Raw genomic sequence first — 27,541 nt, forward strand, 5'->3', positions numbered from 1 at the left:
TACTGTGAAACAAAAATACTATTTAAAAAACAAATGGATGACAATCCAACAGTTTGCGGGATTCAAAACTGTCTCTACAAAGTAGTTGTCTACATTGTAGAAAGGATTTCCGTTTATTTGGAAAATGAGCAATTGTAAATCAGGTACTGGAGAGAAGAGATATAAACAATCTTTAGATGGTCTTAAGTTTTGCCTACTGTTGAAGGATTAAAACCGTAAATAAAAAGGTACCAAGCCCTCAGAGTTCACCATTCATGTGAAGCTTCTTCCGTCTCTTTCTTGACCTTTTTAAAAACCATATTCATTTCTGGGAAAAGAAGGGAGAAGAAAATGAAAAAGTATTTAGGAAAAAAAATCCCCAGCAGTTATTTTTTATTCTGACATTATACAGAAGTACTCTGTTTTGACATAAAAAACCCTCAGACTCAACCAAAAGTCTCAAACCTTGCTTATAAACTGTGTGGTACTTCGGCAATAGAAGCTGAGATTGTGCACAAACTTGGAGAAGGTCCCTGGACGTTTAAAATGGATAAAACACATTTACAGTTACCAAATGGAAAAGGGAAAATAGGATTTCTGAGGTCTTTAAAAACACAAGAGGGAAAGATGACAGAAGGCTTTAGATTAGAATCCAAAAGAAGTTAATGGCTAAAGACACCTTAAATTCGAAAGTATCCCTTTGCTGTATTTACAGCCTATTAACCAAAGTATCAGATAAATTTATGAGCTAATAGCCTATATACATACACAGTTGTCTGATTGCAAGAACAAAATTATAACAGATATTTAAAATACAACAAAGAGAATCTACAGGCTTCTCTCCAAGCAAAAGCAAGGATTTAATTTTTACTAGTAGAACAACAATAGCACACCAACTGCTCACACCACACAGGCACAGCAGTAGCTTTGCTCATCACGTCTTTTATGAGGCTGAACATGAGATTAAGTGTTCTTTGAATCGCTTTAGCTGCACACAAATCCTTGTCATCAACCAAGAGCAACAATCACTTTTAGAAGACATGGAAAATTTAGGCTGTAGTTGCTACTCATCTTTTGCTAGCATGCAGAATTTCAGTCTCCTCAATAATAAAGACTTCCAACTTACATCACTGGTGAGTCAGGACACGAGAACAAAGGCCAAACTACCAAGCTAATATTCCACATTGTTTTGAAAAGGTAGGCATAGATGAAACTCAATTAGCTTCTGGAATTTAAACATCCTAAGGGGGATAGATTACATGCGGTTTGGGCATTAGAAAGTCCTTCCTATAGTTCTTCTCACAGTTTGGTTTTGTGTACATTTTCTCCAGGCACCACAACTCCAGGCTGGACATGCACACTCACTCCTGAACACACGTACCTGCCTTTGCATGGAAGTCTCTGTACATCTTCTCATCTGAAACTTTTTTGCTGTTGCATCAGTCCCACATTTTCATATACTCTAGCACTATCTTCTCTCATTCTGAAATGAAACAAATATTTACATTCCAAAAAACCTAGTTGGAGAAAACCCTATTTGTACACACAATGTAATTCAGTGACAATTTATTTTGCTCCATTTATTTTAAGAGCAAAGCAGAGAGCAACAGTCTAGGGCAGTTGCTGTGATAACTTGTTCTCATTCAAGGTCTCTGAAGATTAGTTACTACAGTTCAAAACTTACACACTAACAACAGAAGCGAACTTACTCTGGACACGTTGGAGTTGGGGTACAGGGTGGAAGAGGGCTCTGATCCCCACCTGTCTGGTCCGATAAAGAATATTTAATGTTTGTGTATTCATGACCTTTTCTCTTACTCTTCTGTGAAGCAAAACACAACAAAAAGCCAGAATATGAATTAGTAATAGAAAACAATCACTGAAGCACTGCAGAAATTACATGTGTATCTAACTGTGTATGGTTTTATTAGAAAGATTTGGCTAAGAGGAGAAGAGAACTCAATTCTGTAGGTAACACACACAAAATGGACAAGACCTAAAGATTGGCTGTAGTTATTGGTTAGAAGACCTAAGAGCCCCACTTTTCAGTATTCCCCTTTCCACTACAGTCTCCAGCAGAACATACCAACCTTGTGAACCAGCACTCATACGCAATCTTCATCTTACTTGGCAGAAGAAACCACACTTCATTCTTTAATAGACAGTATCAGCCAGTGGGCTTCCCACTGACCTTATTTCCAGCTTGGAGATGTGGCCAAATGAGTAACAACGTTGTTTGCAAGATCTCTAATAAAATAACATCTTAGCCCATTAGGTTTGATATAAAAAGAACCCAAGCTGTTATTTGTATTCTGCAGCATATGTTATAAGCTGCAGCCAATCGTGCTGGCATTCATCTAAAGCTACTGAAGGCTCCAGCAAGCAAAGCTACACTAGGAAGGAAAGGGGATACGGCTTTCTCCCTTCTCAAGACAAACGTTCACAACACACACATACAAATTAAAGCCTCACTTTAAAGTTTTAGAGGGTAATGGGTTTTGGGTGGGTGGGTGTTTGTTTTGGTTTTGTTTGTTTGTTGGTGTGGTTTTTTTTAAAATGTTCGAACAAGTACTAAATAACTGGCCTGAATCGATCTCACAACAGAGGCTGTCAGAGCCTCTGGGGAGTTCTGGCTGCTGAGTTTCCCTTAAGAACGCTCTGTATAGCAATGTACGTTGAAGTTTTTCCAAGACAGCCTTCTGAAACTTGCTCAACTTGTTCTGTTATTGTACTGAACTTCTTCCCACTCAGCCTGCTACCTACTCCTGACAAATGACTTTCAAATAGACTACCAGTCCAGATCAATTACCTAGAAGGTGAATGCTAAGAAAATAAGGTTTAAACAAAACACAAAGATTCAAACTCTGCTGCATTCTACAGTTACAGCTACACAACTCTCACCTGCCAATAATATTCTGAAGCCCAAAATTAGGGCTTGATTTCCACTGCCCACCCCCCCAAACTATGTGATGATTCAAGTTACAGATGTACTGTACAGTAAAAGCAATTCAAAAAGAATCAGTCAGTTCTTCTATTACTTAAGCTGACTGAAACAGATAAAACAAGCCAAGAAAAAATAGATATCTGGCTTCCCTTCCTTCTGCTTAATTCACTGTAATTATCCCTTCTAATTCAGAATAATAGAAATGTGGTAAGAACTACTTGTTTCCTAGATGTAAGTGAATATACACATTTCCACAGGGGAAAAAAAGAAAAACCACTAAAACAAATTCACTTTGCTTTTCTTCTACACTTGTAAGATGACAGGCAATATTTAACACAACACTTAACTATGAAATCTCGAGGCTCTCAACATTGCAGTGGGAGAGGGAAGGCTAGCAGAGCAGGGAAATTCCTGAATACAAAGAAAAAGCAAGCATATCTAGGTGAACGGGGGCAGCTATTCACATATCCACTTCTTCAGTCCAACTGGTCCCAAGTTGGATGACAACAGGCTAGCTAACATGACTACCTAATTTCTTATCAGAGCTGCCCTGTGTTCACTCAGATTGAAAAGCAGAGAGCATGACCTCATATTGTTTCTTACAGAGGTGCCCTAACTGACTTCAGGGGTTTTTTTTCCAACTTCCATTGTTTGCAACTGCAACTACAGCAAGCACAGAGAAGAAAGTTCCTGAAGTTAGTTCGGGAATGAAACGCTGTGTTTTGAAAAACTATCTTATTGGGGTGAAATTCAAGCGTTCTGCACACCATTCTACTACTTGGCCAGGTTTTTTTCTGTTCTATCGACATGTTTTGAAGCATTCACAAGTTTTTTTTTCAGGATATTAGTTCTTACAGTTACCACAAAGCTTTGCTTTTGTCTTGAGAAATTCTGTATTGTTTTACTCTTACAGCTGCCACTAGCCCTAGTTATAGGTCAAGGCCTCCTGAAGTAAATCAGTGTGCCATTTCCAATTTCTTAAACTTCCACACCTGTGCCTTCTGGGCTAGTAACAGAACAGAGGATGAAACACCACTAACTGCACCTCATCACTATAGGAGAAATACACTGCTCCAAACAACATCAAAATACTATTCAAAACCCATTACAACAACCAAGAGAGAGTTCCAGATCTGCTTGTAAATGGCAGCAGCAGAAAGAGACCATATTCAAAAAGCTGAGGATACAAGGCTTGCATAATTACAGACAGAGATATGAAGCAGCTTTAAGGTGAAGTGAGACAACAAAGCCAGGAAAAAAAGTACACCTGAGGGATTTCTTGTTCCTCACTTTGTGTCTAATCACCATCACAGCACACAACAGCTGTCTTGGGGAGAAGAATAAAGTCTCTCTCCTCTCTGCTGAACAGCACATCTACATCATGTAGGCAAATATAAAATAAGCTCTGCCACACTCCAAAGCAGCTAGAAGCCACACAAGAGTGCCAAGCCCAAGCTGGCACACTCCATCTCTAAATAGGGATAACATCTCACACCTGGCGCTGCACTAACCACACAGCTCCCCACATCTGCGTGATCAGTTGTGTGGGTTTATCTCCTTCTGAGCAACAAGCCAGCTGCAGAAGGAGAGAGACTGAAATTCTGAAACAAAAAGATAAAAATCCCAGATGACGAGGTTAGGGCAGCAAACGAAAGCAACAGTGAGTAGAATGTCAGTTCTTTATTACAAGATGAGGTAACTTCCGTAAAACACTGTACAACTTGAGTGCAATGAAGTTCTTAAACACGAAGAGTAAGATGAAGGTCTTGTGGCTGTCACCACATATTCCAAAACTTTTCTCATCTTACCACACCAAATCACTCCTCTAACTGCTTTTTGTTGGACGCTGTACTGCAGGATCTCCGCACTCAATCCTTCAGTCCAATATACTTACCTCTTACTAATAAACATGTAATTTAAGACTCCAAAATTGGCATTACAGTGACTAGCATTTGAATTTGATTATCATACTTTAGAAACAGATTTGAAATGTCTTTAAAACAATGGAGTACAAGGTTCTGCGCTAATTAGGAGTGTCTTATCTTTTATTCTTCTTGCACAGAAAACTAGATAATATGAAAGAAATTTGAGATCTGGGATGCAGGGACGGGGGGACAGGAAGGACAGGAACCCATACATGCAAGAACTTTCATGGGAAGTAAACCAGCACTAGATACAGTCATATGCAGAAGGCTCTCGAACTGCCGATTTTCTTATGCTGCCAGCAGCCAAACACACTGCTGGTATTTTACAGTTTTCTAATTCTACCTGATAGTTCAAGTAACTCATAAGCATAATGATTTGAAACACGGGCTAACTTCTCTGAAGAGGGTTAAAAGGTTACAGACCCAGCCTCTTCACGATGCATTGGTTATACAATCAGCAATCATGCCTCCAAAAGTCACAGGCAGCAAATGAGCAACTCTGCTCTATGTTCAAATGATAACGTGTTCCTATGTAACATTTTATACTTAGGACAAATATACCTGCTCCTCTTCAATTCTGCGCTGTAGCGTTTCAATGTAGTGCTGTACTGCCATGTAAATAAATCTATACTGTGCTTCTGTCTGAACCATTCCTGACCGCTGTGATCTCACCATCTGAATGGTCTTTGGAACATCAATATCACAGTCCACACCTAGGGAGAATCACCACAATGTTAAGAACAGTAAAATAAACTGTCTTTGGAGGAGAGATTGGTCTCATATTCCAGCAAAACACAGTGTAGTTGAATCATCTTGCAATAAGCGAGATTGCTAACATTTAACACTGAGAATTCATCCTTGACTACTAATACCCAGATCTGTAGAACTGTAGCGTAACATGGAAAGCTGTCCTGGAGGAGAAAACTGCATCACTTCCACTCTTTCAAGACCACTTTAAAATGCAACCTAGCTCAACATACGTGCTGAGTTAGTGTTTATGGCAGTTTATGCATAAATACAACACTGAAAACAAGTTACTCGACTTCAGCATGCACGAGTACTCCAACAGCCACACACATTAATGATTTCGAAAGAAAAATAGAAAAATAAATAATAAGAAGAAAAACATTATCAGACTCCTGGCTAATCCTCAGTTGAAGGTGTTCATTATGCTGAACTGGAGCAGGGTTTCAGCACTCTGATTACAGCTAAGTTAGGAGGAATGAGAGAGTCCCTTCTATGCCAAACATACACACCTAGTTTGTAGCATCACTAGAACCTCTCTATTCTGCCAACACTCCCGTTGTTTTACCATGATGTATCTGTCAACGTCCCACAGGAAAATAAAAGTGGGGGGAACCTACCTTTTTCTCTGATTATGTCAATAAGAATATCAATCACAATGAAAGTTCCTGTTCGCCCAATCCCAGCACTGTAAAAAAGGGGAAAAAAAGTTAATCGCTTTTTTCTTTCTGAACAGACAGCAAAGCACCAGTCCAAGTATGAGTCTAACATCAAGAGACTTCAAACTTCCAAATTATATCCAGTTAAACCAAGCCACACAGTCAAAATTAACTAGAGACCTATTCAACTTAACACGGAAGAGACAAAGTCATAACAGCAATTCTGTACCTCAGCATTTATTAACGTCCTTGAATAAGAAAAAAATAATCAAACTACAAGGTCAGATCTACCATTTATAAATGTTACAAAACGTATCTCATTTATAAGTCAAGACCAAGGGGAGACTACTCACAGGAGGTGGGATGGGATACTATAATTTCCATGATCCTACACCTGAAATGCATCTAGCCAAGCCTTCTCACACACCTACTCATAGAAGTACCACCTTCTCATAGAAGTACTCAAGAAGTACCACCTTCTCATACAGCATCAGAAATTCTTATTCATAAAGACATGTGTACTCAAGACAGGTGTGAAACGGTTATGTTCAAAGCAGGCTATCTAGAGTATAACCTTTGGCAAAACGGAAAGCACAAACATCTTGACAGATCCAAGTCTGAGTAGTTCTCAGGGAAAGATGTCATCTTTTAAAGTTTTCAGCTCCCCCCACCACAAAAAACAACCCAACAAACCAAGCCAAAAGGGATCCAACAGAACTCCACAAGTACAGACAGTAGTAGCAGGAGAGGCATAGTGCATCACCATACCTGCAGTGGACCACAACTGGTCCTGCATCAGAAATGCTCTCCTGCTTATGGTGCACCTCCTCTAGGAAGTCTAGTACACCACCAGGGTCACTTGGAACTCCATGATCAGGCCAAGTTCTGAAGTGATATTGCCAGACTGTTCTCTCTGTGTTCCCCTGGAAGGAAGATGCCAACACATGAAAACAAAATCCTTCAGATCAAAATTCAGCTAAAAGCACTTATGTGGCAAAGTTGAATCCAATCAGAAGGTGGCATATCCAATCTGCTGCTCAGTATCCACAGCACCACAACTCTTATAAAGAAGGAAACAAGTTAAAGAGTTCTTCCTGGCCTGACAGGTCAATCACACCACCTGCTTCCTCAGCTCCCTCTTTCTCATGCAGTTGTTTCCAAGAACATTCCCATCTTCAGCTTTAGAAGCCACAGCAAAGTCCCGTCTGGGGGTGACCAACAGCAAGGGACTTTCATCTGTCATACTCATCATCAATACCTAGTGGCACTCACCTTACGCACTTCTTTCCACTCAGTTCCATCCCACGGACATACTAATCTAATACATCCTGATTACTTGCTTCTTACACAACTCATTTTGCACCCTGATCCAAACTGGTTCTTAACAAGAAAATGCTATTTCCACACTAGTTAACTGTTTCCCTCCTCATCCTTTGTATTCCTTCTCTTAGGTATCCTTTCTACATACTGGAACCACACATAACCATTTTCTTCTAGTGCTACCATCTCCATGAAAGGGAGCAAATGCCTAACTAGACTTAAGTGTCATTACTTAAAAGCATTGTCCCTCTTTCCAGATTTCCTCAAAGCCCTGCAGCTGTGCATCTTCTGCCAAAAAGTCCTTAGGTATAAGGGTCTTCAATTATCCCAAGGACAAAGAGAAAGATGTATGGAACTGAATCTGAGGCTTCAAAGAAAGAGACAGGGCTCAATTTATTAATCTCTTAGTCGTTTTATTGACTGCAAAGAAACAGTCTATTTCTGCACATTTTTTGTGATCTGCAACCTAAATTAAAAGCAAAGTTACTAACATACTTACTTGCCCAACTTTAGAAAGCTTAAGTTCTCTTAGTGTGTAATCATGTGCTGCGCTCTCCTTAACATTCCTAACACGCATAACACCATACTCCTTCAGGGAATATTCATCAGGCCAATACTTGACACACTTACTCTGCAAGATTTAAAACAAATAAATAAACAACATTTTTTAAATCGAGCAAATCAGTAAGAAGGAAGTCTGGTTAGTAAACTGATTAACAAACATTTCTGAAGCTTTCATTCCTGAATACATGGAGGACAATCAAAAGCGCCAACTGGACAGCTAGCAGACAAGGTGACATGTTTTAGGGGGAAGTTTCTCTTCCCCACAACAAACACTGGGTGATTTCAGACAAACAAGTACAGGCAATCTCTCCTTTCAGCAGCTTTCACGATCATCTTAGTAACTGCTTTACCTTGATAGCTTCAAATCCCAGAGATTAAAACACTGTTACTTGTACCTCCACCCAAATACTTTCAAAATACTGAGAATTTCCAGTGGAATGCTGTAGACTTACAGGCTATTCTACTACCAAAACACAACTGGCTGCAAAATAAATACAAGTCAAAGGTGTAAGGCATTTTTAGCAGAAATGAAACCTAGATGCTTGCTTTTTCATCACGTAGAGCAGAAAGGGCTAACACAGCTCTCCAATTCAATCACCAAAGCAACAAAGAATCGCTCCCGGTGGCAGAGGACTGAAGCCTTGTGTGTCTATAGCTTCTGAAACACAGAGCTTTAGGTGAGCTACTTCTCTTAAGCTTATCTTTGACATGGGATATATTCCATCCACTGAAGAACGGATTACTACTTTGATTTTGTTCTTGCGACAGTTCAGGAAAGAGCAGCTCCTGTCAGCCCGTGAATACAATACAGGTCCACACAGTATCAAATGAGAAATTATAGTGGGTATACCGGTGCACCTTCCAGCAATAACAAATGCAGACCAAACACCAAGTACTACAGAGAAACATTTCCTATTTGCAGTTACTACTGCATATTTATGACAAAACATAGCAACAAGGAAGTTCCTTCTGCCAACACAAGACAGAGTAAGAGATGATTGAACACATGCTTTCCAGCCTACTTAGGCAACAAGATGCTTTCCCGTTACTTTTGCCCTTCTTTCCCTGTCATCTCCAAAAGGGTAGAAGCTAAATTGATCTTGGTATATGTCAACATAACTTGCAGTTTCAATACAGAATTCTGAACATAAGAGCAGTTGGTATGGCAGGTCTGAACAGTAACACATGATATTAAAATAAGCTTTAATCTGATAGAGGGGATGCATATATTATTGGCTTGATGGACTGCCTCCAAAACACCACTATTTTAATTGTAAGTATTTGCTGCTTCTACGGTGCATGCTGAAGCATATTCAGAACTCTATGCAAATCCAAGATGTTTCTAGTTCCTCACTTCCTTAGGCAATGTGCTCTGGAAGTCATTTCTGATGCAGAGGTTTCTCTCCTTCCTGGAGATCTGAAAGCATCTTGGCCTGAGATAAAAAGCTTTTATTTTATATCAGGACTACTGTTATTTGCAATTCTTGAAGAAGTGAAATAAGCATCTCAAGAAAACAACAAAAAACCAAAAATAAAACCAAAACAAATAGGAAAAAAAAATTAATGCGTGCAGCACTGATTAAGTAATCAGACCTTAAGATGTTCTATACAGTCAGAGCACAGAAAACAGGCTTAGCAAAATTTAGAAAGAATCGCGGAGAAACTGCAGAGGAGCACAGCCCATTCAGAAGGTTATTAAAAAAAAAAAAGAAGGAAAAAACCAAAAAGGAGGTGTATTCAATTCAACTCTTCCAAAATAACCCCAGATTTTATTTCTCTTCTTCCAAGAGAAAGATCTAAAAGGAAAGTCACTGGAAAGAGGCAGCTTCTCCCTCCTTCAATGCATTGTTAGGAAGGAAACACAAATCATGGCCCTTTATAAGGTTGATGAATGGGCAGAAGTTTACACAAGTTTTACAAAAAATCCACAAGACAGAGTCTAATGGTTTCTACAAACACCACCAGTGACAGCTTTGACACCTACATTAGGAAGAGAAGCCCATAAAATCTACTGCTATTTGTCTGTAGTACTGTTCACAAAGCCTCTATTTTTGTGGCAGTGGTAAGGAACCCCTGCAATTATCTGTCACCTGCAGAAAAATATTATACTTTCAATTCAATTTTTTTCAAAAGTGATGCTCATCTAACAAGATAACAGCTTTCCAGTCAGAAACAGATCATCAGATAAATGAAAAAGGTGGACAATGGCATGTGGAAAAAGAGAAATTTATTTTACCAAACAGAAAAAAGATCAGAAGCAACACATTCCAAAGATAAAACTATACTATACACAGAAAGCAACATGTGACCATTGCCAGAATATCGGTATTCAACTATTTCCTATTCTTTCCTGCCATGTGTCATTAGAACCCAGTAACAAAGTAATAGCCTCAGATTTGCCAGAAGACAGTGAATAAGATAAAATCTCCATACTTAAAAGGTAAAATGGAGGTTCTTGGGACAGACCATTTCCTCTTTACAAAATTACAAGATCCTTTGTATCTTGGGATACAAAATTTTGTCTTTCAGAGCATTAGATACTGCCAGAGCAGTTCACAAGGGGGTTGGAGATCACTGAGGCTGAACAGGCAGCTGTGTTCACACAGAACAAGGCAGTCAAAGGCAAGGACCTGACTTCAGGAATAAAAGTGCTAAATCACACCTGGCTGGGGGTTTCCTAACCAGGTACAGTTTCAGCCATAATCACTGGCTCAGCACATAAGAATGTTACCAAATTCAAGCACAAAAAGTAAAGTCAGAAGACAGAATAGCATTCTAATAGTCTAGTAAATGTGATTCAAATAAGATGAATCTGGGGCAACAACTTTCACATGATATTGTCATTTTTAGGTAAGAAGCAATATCATCTACATTCATTCTTATAAAGTCCCACAATTATACTTTTCCGGTAAAGTCTATACAGGCTTGGTAAACTAAAATAAATGGCAATACTTTTGTTGAAGAAACAGAGAGTTTACCCCTTAAAATACGCAGAATGCCTGTTTGGCTGTACCTCACATTCCAGTGCCTCATACCCTGAGTAATTTTAAGATACACAGATTCACATTCAGTAGCTAAAATGTAATCAGTCAGCCCTTAAAAAAGGGACATCTGATGTCTTTTGAAAGTACACCCTCAATTCCCACAGGCACCAATAAAAAAGGACACTCAGCACCTTCCAGGTCTCCAAAGACAGTTGTGGCACACCAGATTTCAGCATATAAATCAATATAACCAAGTCAATTTAGTCCTTACTTGAATTCAAATGTCATGACCTTTCCCAAGGCCAGTTTGAGGGTCTGTTTTTACCTTTCCTCTTTCAACTTCTTTTGTTGTCATAACAATAACTCGAGAATTCTCCTGGAACACCATCCTCCAAAAGTCATTCACTGTATTCTGCAGGCAACCTTGAGTAGCAATGTAGCTTTTTTTTGGCTTTGAGTTGTTGCACTTGGTTTCAAACTCAGGCTGGAGAAGAAAAAAATTAACAAATGGTGACAAACCTTTACAAGACTAACCTGGATTTAGGTAAGTGTGTTGAAAAGTAGACATGGGCTGTGCCAACAAGGCTCCTATAGGTAGGAGTATACTCACCATAATAATATTAGCATTGATATAGTCTGAAACAGGTTCATTTGGATCACCATCATGTAGAACAACTCTGGTATGGTCAACTGGAAGAACATATATGAATGTTAAGCACTTGAATCCTACAGTTATGAACACACAGCTATTTTTAAATATCCCACAGACAGGACCATTTCTTACTGCTACCAGAAGCTATTAAGTTATCAAACTTAATAAATTATTGGCTAGAATATTTAACCTTTCCTTGTTTGCCATTTCTTAAAACAAGTGGCCAATTCATAACAAGCTAGATCAAAATAAGTGTTCATGCCTCCTAGTAATTCATGAGTGCATGGACAGTCAAGCACTAATCAAGGCAAATGGCCCCTGGATTTGCACCACGCAGTTTTGTACCACAAATTAATCCTCTTAAAGTTAAGCATTCCAGTTTGCTGAATAAGTTTCGGGATTTGACACTTTTAAATGGAGATGAAGATAAAAACAGTATTTGGGAATTGAAATATTGGTATCTACAAAGTGCATATGTTCGAACACAAATTGGAAATTGCATGGGCTAATACTGACAACATAAGGGGGAATTATCACTAAAGAGAAGAAAAAGCAGGGTAGTGCTTAATTAACCCTGTATTTACAAGCTAAGAAAATAAAGCAGAGCGAAGCAGCAGACTTACATTATAATGAAAGAAATCAATACTTACAGGGTAAAATGTTTTTGTATCTATTTTTGTTTTTGTTTTCCTGACGCTGACCTTCTTTACGACTATAGAGAAGTTTGCATTCTTGCTGCTGTAAAGTCTAAATGAAAACAGCACAAACAACTAGTCTTAATAAAAGCAGTATGGACTGTTTTACCATCATTATAGCAATCCTTTCCCACAAAAAGGATAATACTCGATTATAATGCCAGAGAGTCAGAGAGAGAGGTACTGGATTTCTGCATTCAGACTTCGTACAGCATTGCTTCCAAGGTATATTATGAAACACTGGAGAGTGAGCGACAAGGCAAACTATTTTCCACCTAATAAACACCTATGAATTCAAAGCTTCTTTAAACCAAACTATAACCGGCAAGCCTTCATGATACTGTTCTGACCAAGCAGACCCAAGCTGCTCCCTCAAAGCTTTCAGCTGTAAAACACTGCAAGGAAACTGGTAACAAAGGACCACAACAAAATTTTGGCTGTGGAAATCCATCCATCTTAAAAGGCACCCTAAATAAACCAAACACCACAAGCAGCATTCTACAGAGCTTGTCCAAATACACTTATGTCTTTCTCACCAAGCATAAAAGTTAGGAGTACTACTGCATTTCTCCTTTTCACTGAATCAAGCTGGTAAACGACTGAACGGGCATTAGCACCAATACAGATTAATAACTAATGCATTTAAAACATTGCCAACCTGCAAAGAAGTAAAGCACTTTGTGATCCAGTGCTTCTCTACCTGAGTGTACCGGATTCCTCCAGGCCTTACCAGCCTTCTTCCTCTCCTTCAGCTACAGTGACTCTGTAGTAACACCACTAGAAAGCCCCCGAAACAAGTCAGATTACGAAGGCTGTGTTACATCAATGCCACATGAGCAAATCCTTGCAAGCTGCAGCCAGATCAACTCAAGACAACCAAAGAGGAGGAAGGAGCATACAGAAAACCCAAAGCACATCAACAGAAGCAACTGTATTTAAATATCAAGCACAGTGAAAAGCCCTTCAGCAGTTAGAAGCAGAATATTAGGAAGATATTATTGTCTGTTCCCCAAAAACAAAAGTCCACATGGGAATGCTACAGTTTTTTCAAAGATATGGATGAGACAGGAAAAATGCCCATGTACAACCCACCACCACTGCCACGTACCACTTTTTAGGTGCTCCAATTACTGTCTCCTACCAACACATGGCCACTTCACTAAACCAGTACAAGATTTTGCACAGACCTCCTCATATTACACTGTTGGGGGAGGGGGGGGGGGGCATTAGGTAACTACAAACAGGGTTATCCATAAACCATCCTAGTGCAGAAACAATACATCTGTGTGGGGACTTCTCCTGTTGGCAAGGAACTAATTTCTCTGCATCTGGTTCACAATATGACAGGGAAAACAGCAATTCCATACTTCACAGCCATGCTGCTTAGTAACAAATCTCCCTACTTGCAAAGAAGCTGGAGGACAAGAATCTCCATGATGTTGTTGTTCCAAGTTTTAATCCCGAAAGCAGTATTGGCCTGACTAAAAGGAACACTCAGGTTTTGGAAGCTGAGGTATTACCACCTTTAATACTCTTGCAGAGATTGCTTTTTCCTTTAAAGCTTGGGCAGGTCAGACACTTGCTCACTTCTTTTTAAGTCTGCTATTGTTACTGCCTCACTTAGCGACCTTGGTCAATAAGGCTCATCCCGGCAGGGAAACCAAAGAACAAAAGCAATACAGGAGAGCTGCAAGGTTTCATGCTTGTGAAGCGAAAGACAGAAAGCACATCCCCATAAAACATTGCTTGCGAGTACCAGCAATGGGTGAAACTGCGCTTTGCACTAGGTTCACCTCTTGCCACACTGCAAGACTTTCAAGTGCCATTATCACAGAGCACCCTTACCTAATATTAACACTTTTGAGTTTCAGCCAAGTGAGACGCCAAGCAAAAGAACTGAAAGCTAAACTTTTCTAGCAGGTTAAAAAATGGAAACAATTAAGTGTGTGGAAACCATAGCTTCAAACACATCTTCACTTTCATAGTTAATTATTATTGCTTTGAGCATCCCTGAGGAGAGATCCATGAGCAGCAGTGACTTCTAACAAGCCCATTAAGGGATGTACACAGTGTAACAATAAATCTGAAACATAGTCCTCAATTTCACAACAACATCCAAGCATTAAGCTCACCAAAGAGCCATTTTTCAGAAGCAAAAACATTACAAGGACTGTCAACATGTCTGTCTACTAGTTCATGGGACAAGAGGTACATTCTTAAATATGCCTGCAGACAAGTAATTTATAACTACCATTTGGACTGCCAAATCATAAAACAGCACAGGCAGAGATCCACGGACAACCTGGAGTTTGTCCCCTGCCACCAAGGCTGACAGCTATAGCTTACCTGAGCTGAATGAAAAAGCATGACACAAACTGCTACAAGATTATTTTATTTCCAAAAAACACAGTGCAAAAAAATAAGATTTAGCACTGACCTCACTAACAGCAGTAAAGGGGAAAGAGAAATGGAATGTTTCACAAGTACAAGCTTTCATTTCTTACATTTACTTTTTCTGCAAGACTTCTGGCTTGCTAGCAAATACTCTTCAGGGAAGTCACAAGACAGGAAAACACCTTGCTTCTGAAGGCCAACTGATAAACCCATTACAAGACAAATTCATTCAAAAGACCAGAGGTCAGAAAAGACATCATAAGGGTCAAGCAATAGCTTAGGTGTATTTTGACAGATCAACAATCCATTCCTAAAATGCACCACACAAGAGTGCTTCCCTCAATAAAAACCAAAAAGATTTAATTCACATAGCTTCTAGTAAGCCAGCAGCAATTACAAGAAGGGCAAGCCAACAGGGCACACTTTTTCCTTTTCATGCCCTCTGAATAAAAGTAAGGTATGCTTAGAGTCTCCAGGGAAGCCAACAGACACCTTTGGCTTGGCTCACTTGCAAAGGCATGTTCAGGCCAAACCACACAGTGATGACAGGCACAATCACAGAATGGGTTGGGTTGGAAGGGACCTTAAAGATCATCTATTCCAACCCCCTTGCCACGGGCAGGGACACCTTCCAATAGACCAGGCTGCTCAAAGCCCCGGCCAGCCTGGCCTTGAATGCTTCCAGGGATGGGGCACCCACAGCTTCTCTGGGCAGCCTGTGATGGTACCTCACCACCCTCATATCTACCATCCACATGACTGTGTCATGTTAATGATAAAGCACCCACTAATTAGTCTTTGCCAAAAGCAGTTCATTCCCATACGCATGTTCCAGCCATTAGAGTAGGTGTGGCTATTGCTCCTGACCCTTCAGGCCCCATGCCAAAGTTCACATGTGGAATTCCGCAAGAAAAGTGATTCAAAGGTTGGGGCCAGTTTACCTCCAAGCAAGGTTCACAAGCAACAGATGAGAACTGCTCCCCAAGGGATCCACCACTCTACAGTTAAGGTAAAACAGAGTCCCAAGTCTTCAGCAATGGCCAGAGTAACCTTTGCTGACTTGCCTCCCCTTCCAGGTGGGGTTTGGACCATTCAGCAGGCCAGCATCAAGGACTGTCCCCCCACACTGGGCCCAGGCGAAGAAAAAGGAGAAAGCTTAGTCCTCATTTTATGATTTCCCCACTGACATGACCTCACCTTCTTATATTACATCTACATTTGTAGTGAAACACGTTACCTCTTTGGTAAGAGTCTTTTACTTTTCATGGATTTATTTTTCTCCTCCTGACAATAATCACAGAGCAGACTGGACAGTACATTTAGCTAATGTATAGGTCTGATCAAAAAAAGGAGTTTCTTCAAGAACAATTGCTTTGAAAATCTGTCACTATTCAAGAAGTTTCTCAAAATAGCATTACACAGCCCAAACCAGTCTCTGTCAAAGATCAGGACTTTCCAGTTTCCTGTTGCCATCTGCTGGTGGCATTCCCGACTCCACTGTGGTTTTCTTACACCTGTGTGGTATATAAACCAGCCCATTCTATTTAAGACAACTTCCAAACTTTTGGCTATGGCCATCACATGCATGCAGCTGGTAAGCAACCCCAGTTGTCAGAGACGGGTTAGGACCCAGGCTAGATGCAAGTAGTTTGGAATGTGTTAGTTCTAACACTCATGATTTGCTCTACTTGAGAAATTAACAGTTTCAGCCATATGTTCTTTCAAGCATAAGTAGTTCCCTGAAATCGTTAGGATTTCAAAGAAGGGGAGAGCTGGGCCAGCACAGCTATGTTACACACACCAGAGGTGCACAGGCAAGACAGAAGGAAAGGCAATGCTGCTTTCTGGGAGGGACATGGAATTTTGACTACAGGCAGAAATGAAACAATGAAACAAAACAAAAATAAATCTCCAGGAGTCCAGGGAATACATATAATGTATGAATACCTATAATGAAGCAATGTTGCTTCATCTCAGAGTCTGCTACTGCTACAGCCTCACAATCATTTTAAGATCCAAAAAAATGGCTATCAAAAAGCCACAAACTCAAGGGCAAGAGCATTTACAGACAGAGAAATCACACTGACATTTCCTTAAAGCAGTGGTACCCAACCTCCTAAAACACAGCAGAGTGCGAATGAAAAAACCATGGGCAATTCCCTTCATAAGCACAATGCATCTGACATATTCCAACTGCGTCAGATACCACTACTGGACTGGTACTTGGGTCACCAAGAGTCATGTAGGCTAGGAATTGGTCCTTGGCCTCCAGAAATGTTAATCCAGCCTACAGACCTCTTTCTGTCCACGTGAAGAAAAGGAACATGGGAACGAACCCAATTAATCATCCTGGTGGGCCAGATAAGAGTAGTACATAAGGTGCTCTCACGATGGGGAGGATATTCGGGAGGGATTGTGCTATGTACTAAATGAATAGCACTAAAGAACTTAATTACCTATCAGAATCAGGAAAGAAGGTAAATATTTCAATCCACAAGAGTGGAACTAGTAAAATTTTAACACACACTGTACCTGACACAGGAGATGGGAGCAAGAACGGGGATCTGAAGCAATGGAGGAGGAGATAAGAAAATGCCAGGAAGGCAGAAACAAACCTAACTTCTTTGTAGTGTAGAGATTTAATACCATAACACTTGGAAAGTAATTAAGTACCTCAAATTCTTCCCAGAAGCCCTGCTTGACTTTATCCGTAGTCTCTGCTAGCTTGCTTAGCTCTCGCACTCTGCTTTCAATCTCTGCAGCATTAATACGGGTAGTATTCAGAGGCTAATAAAGATACAAATATTAAACAAAGGTATAACAAGTGACAACTGTGAGAAGACAGCTAAAACACAAATTCTAGGATCCAGGCATGTATTTGGACTTCAAAACTTTATAATTCATACAATGAAGGGCAGTGAGAGTAGACAGGAAAGGGGCAGGGAACAAATGCTTTAAGATGAAATCTCAGGGTTGTTCTTCGATACATTAAGTTGTCTCATATCTGGACTAGTCCTGCAGTCCCTGTGGACCACAATGAAACCGAGAAATTCTGCATGCATCAGAGACACAAGAGTCTGTCCCTTCACAGGCACATAAGAAATTGTTCCCATTTAAACGACTGACTTCATCATCCAGTTCCATGAAGTTTAGTTCTTCATTTTTGCATTACGGAAGAAAAAAACCTGATGTCTCTCAGAACATACAGAAAATCCTGCACTTCAACAATATATTCTAAAGGTAACAAAGCTTAGTGGTGTCTTCTCCATTCACTCACCTGCTTGAGTTGCAATACTGTGCCCAAAGTTTCTACCATAGGGTTCTTCTTGTAATGTTCCACTAGATCTGTCAGAGAGTCAAATTTCTCCCCTCCACCAACATCATATTTTAGATCCTTAAAAGACAGATGCTTATCAAAATAAACACGCTTCATACAACGACATCTACACTAACATCATCTTTACACTACGCAACATACAACAAATTATCTCCAAAACAATATGTAGAAGAATCTAGTAAGACCCTTCTGCTAAGGGATGGTAGAACCTTAATAAAAAGAAACACACATACAAACTATGGAGGAGGGCATTTCCCTTTTTGTCATCTAATTGAAAATCATTTTATCTGCCTTTTCAGGAGGGCTGATTCCTTCTGAACTGAGGTTCAGTCAGCTCAAGCAGACTACCTGAGCTACATGATTAGAATCCAGGGAATAGCTTTATAAATCAATTCAAATTCCTAAAAGAGTATCATTGCCTCCTGAAAGGCTGGTATTGACTGGCATCACCCCTATTATAAGGAAGCAGAGTTGAATTATTTTCCTCCATGTCATAACTACTACTAGTAGTTAACTGCAAATCAAAGAGGTTTTCTTGAAAAAAAAAGAAAAGAAAAAAAAAAGGCAGACATTCTGGTAGTTTAGCTTTTAGTCTTGATAAGCCATTTTACCTCCAAAATACTTCTATTACCGCATTTTAGTTGTTTTTAAACAATTAAGTTGTTGCACTGTCTTTTAGGCTAACAGAAGAAAAAAAAATGACAAAATCAAAATCTTTTTTTTTTAAGAGCAACCCATGGACGCATATGAAAATATCAGAAGACTATAATTTAATAATACTTCAGTGAAGAACTAACCTATAATAAAATCAAGATTCACATTAAGTGTTCCTTGGATTCAATATGCAAAATTTTCACAGAATGTTGATCATCTATCAGGTGCAACTTTATAAACTGACAGGAGAAAGACATATTCAGATAGATCTCTATTTGTCCAATTACTTATATTTTTATATAATTCATCCAGGAGACTGCAACTCACTTAAGAAGATTCATGAACATGAAAGGCTCCATCAGCAGAGGATTTGAGACAGACTTCTGATGCAATCAAAAGCAAATCTATTAGAAGGTACTTGACAGCATAGTATAGTACGACATGATTCAGTCAGGCAAGCAGTCAAAAAAAATAAAACACTTATAGATGATATATAGCACACCCAGTATCACAGGGAAAGGGGAAATGTATTCAGCTCTCTGCAGTGAGGTGCAAGATGGCCCTCCTGTTAGAATAAACCCACTGCCCATGGAAGTAGCCCCGTTAAAGAAACTCGTGCTTCATCATACCTGGCAGTGAATCATGACATGTGTCACTTTAGACTTTCCATCATTACTCTCTCCTTTATCATCTCCTGTCCGGACAGAAAGAACAAAGTCCCCAGGATGGCTTTGACTCTCACGCACAAGAAAGCTTCCATGTTTTCCTTTTTCTGTTAATAGTTTTTCAGCTTCTCTTCCAGAGAGATGCCCATGAAACCACCTTTTAAAGTAAGATAATAGAGAGGTACCCTACTTGTCATTCCAGCCATGTCTGAATCCGCTTGTTCTAAATATTACATGTAAATATAGTATATAAATATATTGTTATATATAAAAAGTTTATGTACGCTAAACAACAATGCACTGGTCTACAAAAGGCTCAGTTTATAAAAACAGTTTTTAAAAATGCCTTGGAAGCATACATGTACATACACGAGTGATTACAGAAACACTTTGAAGCAAGCACTACTTCCATAAATGCCGAAATCTGCATGTCACGCAAGCTTCAAATGAAGCTTTGATTTGGAACCTTTACAACAATCCAAATGGACTCCTTGGTGTCTAATAAACACAGGCTTACACTGCAACTGTTTCTTCAGTCAAGGCATTTATACTTCTTCTATTTCTTTCATAAGACACGCTTCCCTGAAAAACCTGGGAGAACTTATTTTTGAGACATTACCTTTCCATCACATTAGGTACTGGACAGGATAATCACACCAGTATCATTTCTTCAAGAAACATGGCCAAAAAGGCAATAATCCTCCTCACTACTGTTAAATACAAGCCATTCTGAGGAGTAAGAGAACTTGTTTTAATATTCTTCCTTAGTTTTTGACTTCTAGGAACAAGTTGGTACCTACTGGCCATAGAGGTTTATTTCTGACATATGCATACTTCCTGAGTATATGTCAGGTCTTAAGTCCCAGATCCTCCTCACCAGCCATGTCCTTAAAACATGAGTTGGAGCAATCTGAGGATGCTCATGTCATTCACTTTCTTACACATATGCTCACTGCTGGAAAAATCATATAAAGTTATGCCCAGAAACATACCTGGGAATTCCTTGCAGTTATAACAGCTCCAGGCAGCTTCAGAACTTCTACAATAAAACGTTCTCCCAGTAAAAATAAAGGGAACTATGCTCTCTTTTTTATTATTGTGCACACCAGGAAGAATGCTGAAGAAAACAGGTTCTGAGGCTTGGATTGCTCTGCCTTTTAGTCACATTTATTAGTCTACTTTGCAAGTAACCTTGTGGAAACCAGCGGGACCACTTTTAGCACAAGATAGCGGCCACCCTTTCATCAAATGGAAGCTGATTGTAGTGCTAATAAATGTATGTGTTTACCCCTATGAAGAAGTGCACAGACACTGAGCTTTTCACCACCATTTCTCTGACCTTTCAGATGTAGGATCAGCACAGTTCAGTGGATATTTCAACTCTATAACATCTCCGTTCTTTTCCTTGAGCTGTCCATGATGTTCCATATAATACTGGACTAACTCAGCCAATGTAGCAAACTTCTCTCCTCCATAGAGGTCATAGTAGTCTCCTGTGTTCTGGATCTTGATGTGGGTGACAGCTCCAGTTCGTCTAATATTTGAAACAAAGGGAAGAAAACAACCACACAAGTCAGCTGATTTCTAATCAATCACTTATATATTTAGCGTTCTGTTGTCCGAGTTAGAGAAATCCATACTTACATTTGCATCACTTTCCAACTGAAATATTGCAGAATAGCTAAGCTAGTGCACCTCTGAAGTGTGCTTCAGCCACATTTCAGTGGCTTGCAAGAAGGGGAAGTGTCTGTCCAACCGTCAGGAAGAATAGGAAAAAAAGAAACTTAATTCCGTAATGAAGGAATCCTTGAAGCCAGTGTAAGCTCTGCGGCCTCAAGATCTCCAATAGAAATCCCTCAGACCCCCAAGAACTGCACACACAAGCACAAGGGCAGGGGGGAGGGGGGGGAGAAGAATTCAGCATTCTCAAGACACCCATCAAAGCCTGTTTGCTCCTTTCCCTAGAATTTCACACTAACTGCCAAGATCTCTCCTTCATTAAACAGTTGCCTCTGCCTGATGCAAGTCATTTGCTCCCACTCTAGTATTAATGAAAAGCAGCTCTCTGAGTGTCCCCTTCTGTTCCACGAGGCCCATTATCTCAAAGGTATCCAAGCAATTCTTATCACCAATTCCACTTTTCCCTTTTCCTTTATCTACTTCCTCTTGCTGTCCTTTCCCCATCCCTAACCACTACACATACAGCGTCAGGGGACAAGTGTTACAAAAGGTCCATTTTGGAAGCTGGAAAAGCACCACCATTGCCCTTAAAAACTTGCTGACTTTTCCTGTAAGAAAAGAGGCTGGATAGCATTTCCTTGCACATGCTTGATCAGTAATTATTATAATCTCTGCTACTTTCACATGGTTACCAAAAAGATTACTTTTAAGGGGGTAAAAGTAATGCTTTTATTAATCTCTTTGTGCTTCTCCTTAATGTTTCTGTGTCTCTGCAGAATCAGAAATCACTGCCCTCCAACCTACAGTTTCCCCAAGTTGGGTAAAAGTATTTAAGAACCTCTTCAGGGAAAATGGGAGAAAAAGAAGAGGGGGGGGAAAAGCAAACAAACTAAAAAGCGATCCGTGCATTCTTTCATCTCTACAAGTAGTTCATCTACAACTCTTTCCCCACAGAACAGCATCAGATGAAAACCCTTACCAGTTTGGGGAGAAAGTCAAAAGACATTTACACTTACCTAACGGAGAGCGTGAAGTCTCCAGGGTTACTTTTGCTGGGCCGTGCCAAAAAGCTGCCATCCACTCCTCTCGTTAATAGTAGGTTTTCTGCCTCCACCCCAGTAATATTTGGATGAAACCATCTATAAGAGGTTAAAAATAGAGCGTTAATAAATAAATAGAATAAATAAATAAATAGAAGATCATCACATGACAAGACTAAACAGAAAAATCCAACAGCTTCAAAACCAGGAAGTACTGAGTTTTGTTCCTAAATGAATAAGAATTCCTATCTTAACAGAAAGCATAAATTATTAATTTCATATTGCATTGCAATTTTATGTATTGGTAAGAGATGCTTTGTAAGCAAAAGGGCTATACCTATACATACTTAGACTGCTTGGATTAAAATGATTATCAAAGGTATACAATGTAAAGAGAGACCACAAGTCATAGATTTCCCTTACTACAGGTAGACAGGACACACAATGAAACTGAAAGACAATCAGGAAAACCACTTAAAAACAAACCAAAAGTGACATCCGACAACATTTTAAAGTTAAAAATTTAACAAAACCTCATGCTTTAGGGCACAGGCTGACCACCAGCTGATGGGGGTCAGGCAGGAACTTCACTTCTGGACAACCTATTCAGTTGCCCAGTCTTCTTCCACCTTCCTCAAAAGAATGTGGTGCTGACCGCTGCCAGATGCAAGAGCACTGCTCCGTCTTCTAACTACCATGGCAATTTCTCTGCTCTGAATATATCCCGCTTAAATACAAACACCAAGGAATCTCATATCGATATTCACCACCCACAAACAGCCTTCCGAATGACTAATGTAGTGCCCTGCCAAAGGAGAACTGTATATGGTCTATATCTAAGAAGCTCACTGTCCCCACCTATGGCATTAACTTTTGAGGGACTTATTCTTAGCCATTCAGTTAACACATCTGCGTTTTCTCTTATCTATAATCAAGGATTTTTATTGCACTCTTGCAGTACTAAACTACATCTCTGTATTCCGGATGAAAGGGGGTTTTAATAAGGCATGATTTTAGAAGACAAACTTGGAGAAAAAACAAAACCAAAACCACGCTACCACATAGTCCAGGGACAGAGGCGAACACAGCCACTAAGAACTGTTTTAGTGGCTTTGTCTGACTTGTATTTGACAATTAAAATATCACCTTTATTTTTCAGAGTTGTCATAAATCAGACACTACGCAGGTCACAAGTGAAAATGCACATCTGTACGTGCAGAAAGAACACAGACTACTCCTCTTTGTACCCGAGGTTCTCTGTTTCTCCAAAGTAAGGCAAAACATTAAGGCTAAAGACTCTGCAACTAATCTCATTACAAATATGAGTGCTGTATCTAAAAAAAATTTGAATAGCATTTCTGATCATTCCTGATACAGTCAGCATTTCACGCTAAATTGCTAAAACAGCAAAACATGAGGGTGCATGTCTAAATTTAGGGTTATTATTTCAATTGTTTCAGCAGTTCCTTCTGTACTGAAAAGTTGACAATATTCCTACCCAGGCCTTGTCCAGCCTATTCTCTTCAGAAATGGATTCTCATGGAAACATTCTGGAGAGTTTCAGAGATTCTAGAATATCCAGACCTCTAGCAAGTCATTCAAATTGGAATTAGGATTACTTGTGTAGTGATTCCATTTCAGAAGTGACTCTTCTTGCCAGTCTTGCTTTTTTTTCTAGTTAAGGATATTCTGCTTGCACCAAGCAAAACTAATGACTACTACCATATCTTTAACTGAAGAACACCACCAACAAAAAAATCATCAAACCTATGCAGCACGTCATGAAAAAAAAATTTAAAAAAATATTTTCAAGTTACTGCAGCAAATGGGAACAAATTAATAAATAATGTTACATTTATCTAATGACTACTCAAAGATCAAGAAAATTTCTGATTGATGCAGTCTCACAAAAGAAACTGCACAAGCATCAGTACCTAGGATGAACTGAACATTAAATAATGTATTTCAGAATATAACAGGCTGGTCTGCAGAAGCTGATAATATATTTACCACACTTCCACCCCTAAAATATCACTTCCATTAGGAGAAACCAAAAAGCAAACCAAAGAAAAGTGCAGCAACATTTTAAACAGTTTATAAGCTTTTTGAATACACACAGGATTCAAGAGATACCTTTGAAAGGTTTTGAATTTATATCAAAAAATGTATAAAAACCCAAAGGAGAAATTATTGGAATCAGCCCTACAGATTTATTATATAGTGACACTCCATAACCTTTAATTAATATATCTCCCATATCTTATCCTAAACCCTAATGCATCTGGAAGTAACTGTACACAAGTTGTTAAAAGGTGTAAAATAACAGAAAAAACCCCAATAATTTAATGAACAGACAGGACTACAAATAACTTGTGCTTAAAGGAGAGGTTAAAAAGATAACAGGTTGTTTAAAAAAAAAAAAATCTCACCCCCACATATACATACGCTCCCACTAAAGATGGCAAAAAGTCAGTAAGTATAGCAAAAGAAAAGCTACATCTGGGAGACCGATGCAGCTTGTTGCACTTTACGTAACTTTTGTTCTAATGGTAACTTGTACTCCTGCTCTCTCATCTTTGTATTTTTGGCTTTGAGTAGGAAGATGCATTTGTCAGCCACCCCAAATAGAAAAATGGGGGTGTTAGTGATCTCTGTTAAATGGTTCCGGACCGGTGATCAAGATCGCTTCATTTGAAGTACTGCCATCACATGTGTGCTTTTGAACCTTGGTGGCTACATCCCTTCCAAAACTGGAGGAGAGAGCAAAGGGGACTGCAGACACAGATACCAGTAACATAACCCCTATAGAGGACCTTCTCTTACGCTGCCTTTTATAGGGATGGAATGCATTTTAGACTTTTTTTTTCTGCTTTCCTTCTCCAATCTCTATTATGAGCAGGTGCAGAGGCTATCGCCAGCAAAGGGCATCACAGCCAATAAATACAATCAAGAAAGTAACACAATGCACACAAACCCACACTCTAATTAAACTAGCTGCCCTCACTATGCATGGAATACTCCTTACAGCAATTCTGAGTTGGGGGGTTCAGCAGCATAACATTCCAAGTCTCTTATTAGTTTACAGTAAGATGAAATTGTTGGCAGAAAAGTAACCAGTGACATAGCAGAAGTCTCAATTACAAAACTAAGGGGATATCAGCTGAGCAAGACACCTTTTGATGAAAAATAACACATGGTAGGAAATACAGCCTCAATACAATTCTCTATTTTTTTAGCATAGTACAGAAAACAGCAGGATTTTTAAGTCCTACATTGCCAGCATATTTCTCTCTCACCAAACTGAAGAGAAGAAAAAAAATCAATACATTTTTCCATACTGTGACTGGGCTTTTCTAATCACCTTTTCAAGACCAGGAGAGATTAAATCAGTTCTAAGACTCAACTGTCACAAACACAGCATTCAGGGAGGCAGTGACTGGTAGTTTAATTACTCCAATTAATAGGCTCATCAGTTTCTATTTCTCATCTTTTTTCAGCCTCCTTCACAAGTTACAATTTAAAGTTCTGAGCAGAATATGAGGATTACTCCCGATAATGAGGAAGTTCACAAGTGTTTCCAAAAGGTAACTTTCACACGTGTTCCGACGTGTGAGTAGGGACATGCAGAAAACGCAATATATGCTAGAGATCCTCCACAGGCTTCCGAAGACCCCAAATCCAAATTCAACTATAAATGGCCACAGACTGAAAATCAACCCATCTAGTTTCACCATCTTAAGCAGAATAAGGAAGAGAATAGCCCAGTGTTGAAGAAGTTATACTTTAATTGATATTACTTAAAGAGATGTATCAAATTTCAGAATTGGTACGTTAGATAGTAAAATAACAGTCTTTTTCGGTTTTATGACAGTAAGTCCTTGTAAGTCTAACATTTACCTTAACCTCAGCCCGAAAAGGACTGCTAACACAGACAAACATCAAAATACGTTAAGGACAGCGAGAAGCTACAACAAAGAAACAGATTCAACTGTTTATCATCCTGATTTTCCAATGCCACAGGGTTTTGAGATCAGACCAAAAGAAAAATAAACAAAGAGCCCAGATCAGGTCAGCTTACCAACACTCATTTGAAAGCTGGCTCGCATTTTAATTTCAGTAACATCACTAGCGCTGGACTAGAGAGAGCAACGCGAGCCTCCCTGGCCTGGGATACTGGACCAAGAACTGAGTGGGATGCCAGGTGGATAAAATTCATCTCCTAGCTCCGGTTCAAGTGCACATGCTTGGCACAGCCACCCGCACCCCCTCCCCCGGAGCCAATGTTACCGTGGCAGCTCTGGGCTCTTCACGGCCGTCGGCGGACCCCGAAGCCATCCGGCTCCCTCACCCCACCGGGCCCCCAGCCAGGCCGGGGAGGGCGCCCCGGCGCCGTGCCGCGCCGGCTGGGCGAGGGTCCGCCCGGCGGGGAAAGCCGGGCGAGGCGCGGGGAGCCGGGCCAGCCAGGCCCCGATTCCAGCCGAGGCGGCGGCTGCGGCCCCACGACGACGGGAGCGGGGCCATCGCACCCCAGGAGCGGGCGGGGAGAGGCGCAGGGACCGGCTGCAGGCAGCCGGGGGAGGGCTGCCCCTGCGCCGCAGCCGTGGGGCGCGGGAGGCCCTGCCCGGCCAGGGAGGCCGCAGGGAGCAGGCCTGGCCCAGCGGCCCCCCGGGAGCCGGCGCTGCGGGGCCCGGGCGCTGCGCACCACGGCGGCAGGCGGCCCCCTGCCCGCCGCCCCCTACCCACGCCGGGCTCGGCGCGGCTCCCTCCCGCTCACCTCCGCGATGTCATTTTCCTCCCGCAGCACCGGCAGGTGGCGGTGCGCCCGGCCGCCCCCCTCGACGGCCGCCTCTCACATGGGGGGAGCCCCCCCGGCGCGGGCCGCGGCCTACGGGCGCCCTGAAGGGAGCGTGAACAACGGCCGCCTCAGGCCCCGGAGGCGCACGGAGCGCGGCGCGGCCCGCCCTGCGTCACCTGCCCGCGCCGTCATCGGCCTGCGCCGACGGCCCGGCCCCGCCTCCACTGGCCCGCGGCGGGGGCGGCCTGTCAGCGCCCCCGGGAGCCGGTCCGTGCCGCCCAGCGGGCGCTGGACACACCCGCCACCGGAGCTGCGGGGCCTCGCCCCGCGAAGCCGGGCAGAGTGGGGGTGGGCGCGGAGCCTTACCTCGGCCGTGCCCCGAGCCGGAGACAGGGTCAGGCAGCGGCAGGACAGCGAGCTGCGCTCCCGGATCCCCGGGCCACCACACCGCCCCCTCGGTGCCGGGATGCGGGTGTCCGGGGCTCCGGCCCGCCGGCCCCTGCCCGGGCA

At 41.0% G+C, this 27,541-nt stretch overlaps 1 protein-coding gene and 1 long non-coding RNA gene across 5 annotated transcripts; both read right to left on the reverse strand.

Annotated features, from left to right (window-relative positions):
• On the reverse strand, window positions 1–27,538 carry PTPN11 (protein tyrosine phosphatase non-receptor type 11). 4 transcript variants are annotated; one of them, XM_080373707.1, is made up of 17 exons: window positions 27,398–27,538; window positions 22,213–22,335; window positions 21,161–21,263; window positions 20,856–21,050; window positions 19,481–19,673; window positions 18,138–18,254; window positions 17,534–17,647; window positions 12,422–12,518; window positions 11,730–11,809; window positions 11,445–11,603; window positions 8,071–8,202; window positions 7,020–7,174; window positions 6,213–6,280; window positions 5,410–5,561; window positions 1,689–1,801; window positions 1,361–1,462; window positions 1–307 (listed from the first exon to the last, which is right to left on the reverse strand). In XM_080373707.1, exons 3-16 carry the CDS (start codon window positions 21,166–21,168, stop codon window positions 1,393–1,395), a joined length of 1,653 nt encoding a protein of 550 aa, XP_080229833.1. In that variant the 5' UTR covers window positions 21,169–21,263; window positions 22,213–22,335; window positions 27,398–27,538; the 3' UTR covers window positions 1–307; window positions 1,361–1,392. The 4 variants fall into 4 exon arrangements, with proteins under 4 accessions (XP_080229833.1, XP_080229832.1, XP_080229831.1 ...); XM_080373706.1 differs by lacking the exon at window positions 21,161–21,263 and having other exon boundaries at window positions 1,365–1,462; window positions 27,011–27,409; XM_080373705.1 differs by lacking the exon at window positions 21,161–21,263 and having other exon boundaries at window positions 27,011–27,409.
• On the reverse strand, window positions 6,473–7,013 carry LOC308058437. Its single transcript, XR_013925801.1, has 2 exons — window positions 6,728–7,013; window positions 6,473–6,697 (listed from the first exon to the last, which is right to left on the reverse strand). It is a non-coding gene; the product is annotated as an uncharacterized lncRNA (long non-coding RNA).
• Window positions 27,539–27,541: the final 3 nt, after the last annotated feature.

Source organism: Falco punctatus, assembly GCF_963210335.1.
Source record: "Falco punctatus genome assembly, chromosome: 1".
Lineage (NCBI taxonomy): Eukaryota > Metazoa > Chordata > Aves > Falconiformes > Falconidae > Falco > Falco punctatus.